This window comes from Quercus robur, chromosome 6 (assembly GCF_932294415.1).
Source record: "Quercus robur chromosome 6, dhQueRobu3.1, whole genome shotgun sequence".
Classification (NCBI taxonomy): Eukaryota; Viridiplantae; Streptophyta; class Magnoliopsida; order Fagales; family Fagaceae; genus Quercus; species Quercus robur.
In genome coordinates, this window is record NC_065539.1 from 24,082,143 (window position 1) to 24,086,653 (window position 4,511).

General features: G+C 35.3%; 1 protein-coding gene across 1 annotated transcript; it reads right to left on the reverse strand.

Moving 5' to 3' along the window:
- Positions 1–1,340: 1,340 nt before the first annotated feature.
- Positions 1,341–4,087, reverse strand: LOC126733320 (G-type lectin S-receptor-like serine/threonine-protein kinase LECRK2). The gene has a single exon (XM_050436560.1). The coding sequence runs from the start codon at positions 3,919–3,921 to the stop codon at positions 1,552–1,554; it is 2,370 nt and encodes a 789-aa protein (XP_050292517.1). The 5' UTR covers positions 3,922–4,087; the 3' UTR covers positions 1,341–1,551.
- Positions 4,088–4,511: the final 424 nt, after the last annotated feature.

Sequence of the window (4,511 nt, forward strand, 5' to 3'; positions counted from 1 at the left end):
GCTCAATTTAGATGTTAAACTATAAGACTTTACTAATTTTTGTTTATTTTCTATTCCTTTGTAGTGGACAAAGTACTCTTAATAGCTATATCAGAAGTACTCTATAATGTCAGTTATTTAGAGAAAAGCAAAAGGTAGCCAATCAAAGATAATCGGATGAGTGACAAATTTTAACTTTTACAATTTTATTTTTATTATTATTATTATTTTATAACAATGAATATATAGAAATTTTAATTCTTAGATTTTGCTAATAATTGTTTATCTGATAATATGTTTTGGGTGGACAAAATAACAATTTCTACAAAGAAAATAACTTTAATAGATTATCAATAGCAAATTTTTTTCCTAATTGGTCCAATTAATCATTGCTAAGTTTTTTTAATTTTTTTAGTTACGTTTTTCGGTATTTTGGATTGTAGGCAGAACAAATAAGGTTTGAAAAAGTTTTTTTAAAAATAAAAGAATAATTTCCAAATTTTATGTTCTTTTTAATGATTCACAAAATGTTATAAATAACTTTTATTAAAAAATGAATATTTCTGTTAACTTGCCTTTTGAATTCTTGAGAAAATTGTATTGTTTTCATTTTGACATAACAAAATTTATATTTATGATTTATGATTGTTCCTATATTATATTTATGAGTGTTCCTATAATAAATAAGAATATGATTACGACATACATTACTCTTTATTACATTAGTTTAAATTGTTAAAAAAATAATTAATAAAACTACCATAAAAATAATTATCACATGCAACGCATGGGTTCGCAGCCAGTGAACATAAATAAATGTTTCCAAACTAGTTCCATAGAATTGATCCCATTGCCAGCATTGATTATCTCGCATAGGGTTGTCAAGTTAAACTTTCACTAGTTTACTACTTTTTTTTTTTTTTTTTTTTTGAAACTCACTAGTTTACTACTTACTAGTTAGTAGTCCACTTTCGGTTGATTTGTCAAAGGACCCTACCAACGTTTTCCAGCTTGTATTTCCCGCAAGATTGTGACTGCAATGTTATATGTTCAATTTTATGGGAACATGCTGTCAAGAGAAACTAAGTTGAAATAGACTTTAGAGACATTGAACAAGTGGGAGGTAATGAAAATAATGGACCATTGCACATCACACTCTTTCTTTTTCTTCACTTTACTTCTTTGTATGGACTACTAATTACTACCAGCTACCAAGTTCAAAGTTAGTGATTGATAAATCACGTAATAACCTTAATGCCGTGACTGACACGGTGAGAAGCCTAATAGCAATTGGGAAAACGTGTTGAGAAAACCACTTCATAAATAAATAATTAAAACTACTTCTCAAAAAAAAAAAAAAATCACATTATACTATATAATATCATAAATTTCATCAATGATTATCGAAATCCCTTAATCTTCTACTGCAGTAACAAGTTCTACTTCAGAAGAGTTTACCACTGAGAGGGCTACCTATGAGTTCCCTACGATGATTAGTAAAGGATATCTATAGTCCACAAAATAAAATGAAACTACAAGGAAGAAGAAAAATTATTTCTTGCAGGCAAAAGTTTACACGGAAATAGTAGCTAAACATGGAGGAATAGATACTTCAGTAATTCCTTCTAACATCAAGACTACACTTTTCATTGTAGGACGAAGTGCTGGTTCATCCTGAATACACCAGAGTGCCACCTTAACCATATTTTCCACCATGGTCTTATCTGCTTCTTCCCCTCTCAAAATCTTGTGCAACTCCCTAGCAACAAAGCATTTGTAAATCCAAGTAGAAAGAATAACCTCTTCCTCGTTTGATACATCTAGCTCTATGTTTCTTCTACAACATACAATTTCCAAAAGCACTATTCCATAACTGTAAACATCTGCCTTGACTGATATTGGCGTGTTCTTCTGCCATTCTGGTGCTAAGTACCCTCCCGTCCCTCTGACCCCTTTATAGGTCCTTCTTTGATCTGCCATTAAAAATTTGGCCAGCCCAAAGTCAGAGATTTTAGCTGTCCAAAAATCATCCATTAATATGTTTTGAGGCTTTATATCACAATGAATAATTGAGGCTTCGCACTCCTCATGTAGATAGAGGATCCCTCTTGCAATATCTTGTGCAATTCTCACTCTCTCATTCCAATTTGGAGACGATTGGGCTTTAAAAAGATGATCGGCAAGGGAGCCATTGCTCATGTATTCGTAAACCAGAAGCCTTTTAGAGTCCTCGGCACAATAACCAAGCAAACGAACTAAGTTCCTATGGTGGGTTCTCCCAATTGCTCGCATCTCTGCGCGGAACTCCCCTTCTCCTTCTTCAACTAACTTCTCTAGTCTCTTTACTGCAACAAGTCTTTTACCTTTGTAGAGTGCCCCTTTGTAAACTGCTCCAAATGATCCCTTACCCAATTGTTCTTTGAAGCCATTTGTTGCTCTTTTGAGCTCATTATATGAAAACAATCTCAACGTGACCTCCCCGTTCAGACCAAAGTTTCCATTCTCTAACAGCCTTTTGTACCATAAAACTCGACTTTTGAAAATGAAAAGGCCAGAGACTGTAAGAGCAACACATGACAATACAGTATAACCTAAACTCACAAGAAAAATTTGCACTATTGCTCTTTTGCTTGTGATCACGATCACAGGTGGTTTCTCCATAATAGGATTGTCACTTTTAATGCTTCTCATGCCCACCTTCAAGAGAGCCGTATACCCTTCTTTCATATCTCTTCTAACATATCTCAGAGGAAGCTTTTGTTTCATACAGGAACCACTCTTGAAGAGTGCCGCCCCACAATCACAGTCTTCCAAACAAGAACGGCTGCATTCTTCAATTGACATTGGTGACACAACATAAGGACGATCTCCCCACATTAAATTCTCCATGGTCGTGATGTCATAAAAGGGTGCATTTTCTGTCCCAACTCTACACCCTGCTTCTGAAAAGTTTCTCTCACAGCCAAGAGAAATACGATTCACATCTACAAAATCAGTTCCAGGAAGGCATAGACAGTATGGTTGGTCGTCATTCATTGTACAAAAGCTGTTGAAACCACAGACACTTTTCACATGACATGGATCGTCCAATGCTGACCATAACTTTGATACTTTGAAGTAGCCACTTTCATCATAAACATGAGAATAAAGCCGGAAAACCCCATCAAAATCAAGAGTTGCACGATAAATTGTATTATTCTGGTTGCTCGCCGAAGATGAGTCCTTATTCAAGTCATAAACTATGTTTAGAGTAGTGCCGTTGACGATAAACAGACTGCCTGTATTATCGAGATAAAGGTGAAACTTTGAACCATGCCCGAATGTCTGTGTGTTCCAGTAAGCATCACCTGGAGTGTCTCCAGTGTTTACTGGGTATAAAACAAGGTTTCCATCATCCTGCATCTTGAGATGAAACCGTCCGGTTGAGTGGTCATTCTCAGTTAAACCAGAGAATAGTTGATATCCAGCGAACAAAGTCTGACCTCCTAAAATGGTATCGGTAGGAAAATAAAAACTTTGCCAAATGATCTTGGAATCCTTGTCATAAAGCACAAAATTTCCAGAGTCCAGCATGGAGGCATGGGAGGCAGAATCTGTTGCATTAGCAATGAGCTTCTCTTGTCCTCGCTCAGTTCTCAAAAGAAGCTTACCATCTTCAGTGAAAACCAGCATTGCATTCGAGGCGAATAGTGGATGATCACGAATTGCAGTCCACACTACTGTCGTATTGTCTCCACTGACCAACCAAATTCCAATAGCAAAGCCACTGCCTTGCCTATAAAATCCAAAAGCAAATTTTTGACTAGGGGAAAGCCATGAAGTGGGTTGAATTATGGGGGAAAGAGAAGAACCCAAGGCTATATGGCTAGATTGGTTTGGTACAGCTCTCCCACCTATAAAGGATGTGAACAACAGTAAGAAAACAATGGACATGGAAGCCATGGGAGAGGATGAATGAAGAATGGTAGTGCTGTTTTCAGTATTCAACTAATAGGTAAGATGGATCAACAAAGACTTTTCAGCGTTGTCCATTATGGAACAAATGCATGGTCAACAAAATATCACACATTTTTCTCAGTTGGCTGAGCGACAAGTCTTCCTTGACACTTGATTTAGAATGGAGGATAGAAAGTGACCAAAAAAAAAAAAAAAATGTGAGCAAGGTGAAAGAAAAAAAAAAGGAAAGAAGAGATTAATGTTGATAGACATGTCAACATCAATATTTTGATCCAATCCTCAAACTGAAATTATTTTCTTAGAAATGGTATAGTTATTCATATAAACTAGCACAATACATAGTTATGCATACGTACAAATGTATTTAAGTACATGGATGAACATGAATAAGCTGAAAAGATTAAAAAAGAAAAAAGAAAAAAAAAAGTAGAAAAGCCTAGAATACTTCATTTCATCAAATGAGAATAGGAAGAACTAGAGATGGAGGGATTGGAATAATCATTGTCCCTTCCAACATCAAGATTACACGGTAGTGTTGTTTTCAGTATTCAACTAATAGGTAAGATGGATCAACA

Bases quoted from the DNA above. Each gene is read 5' to 3' on its own strand.
- LOC126733320 (XM_050436560.1), bottom strand. From the start codon at position 3,921: ATGGCTTCCATGTCCATTGTTTTCTTACTGTTGTTCACATCCTTTATA.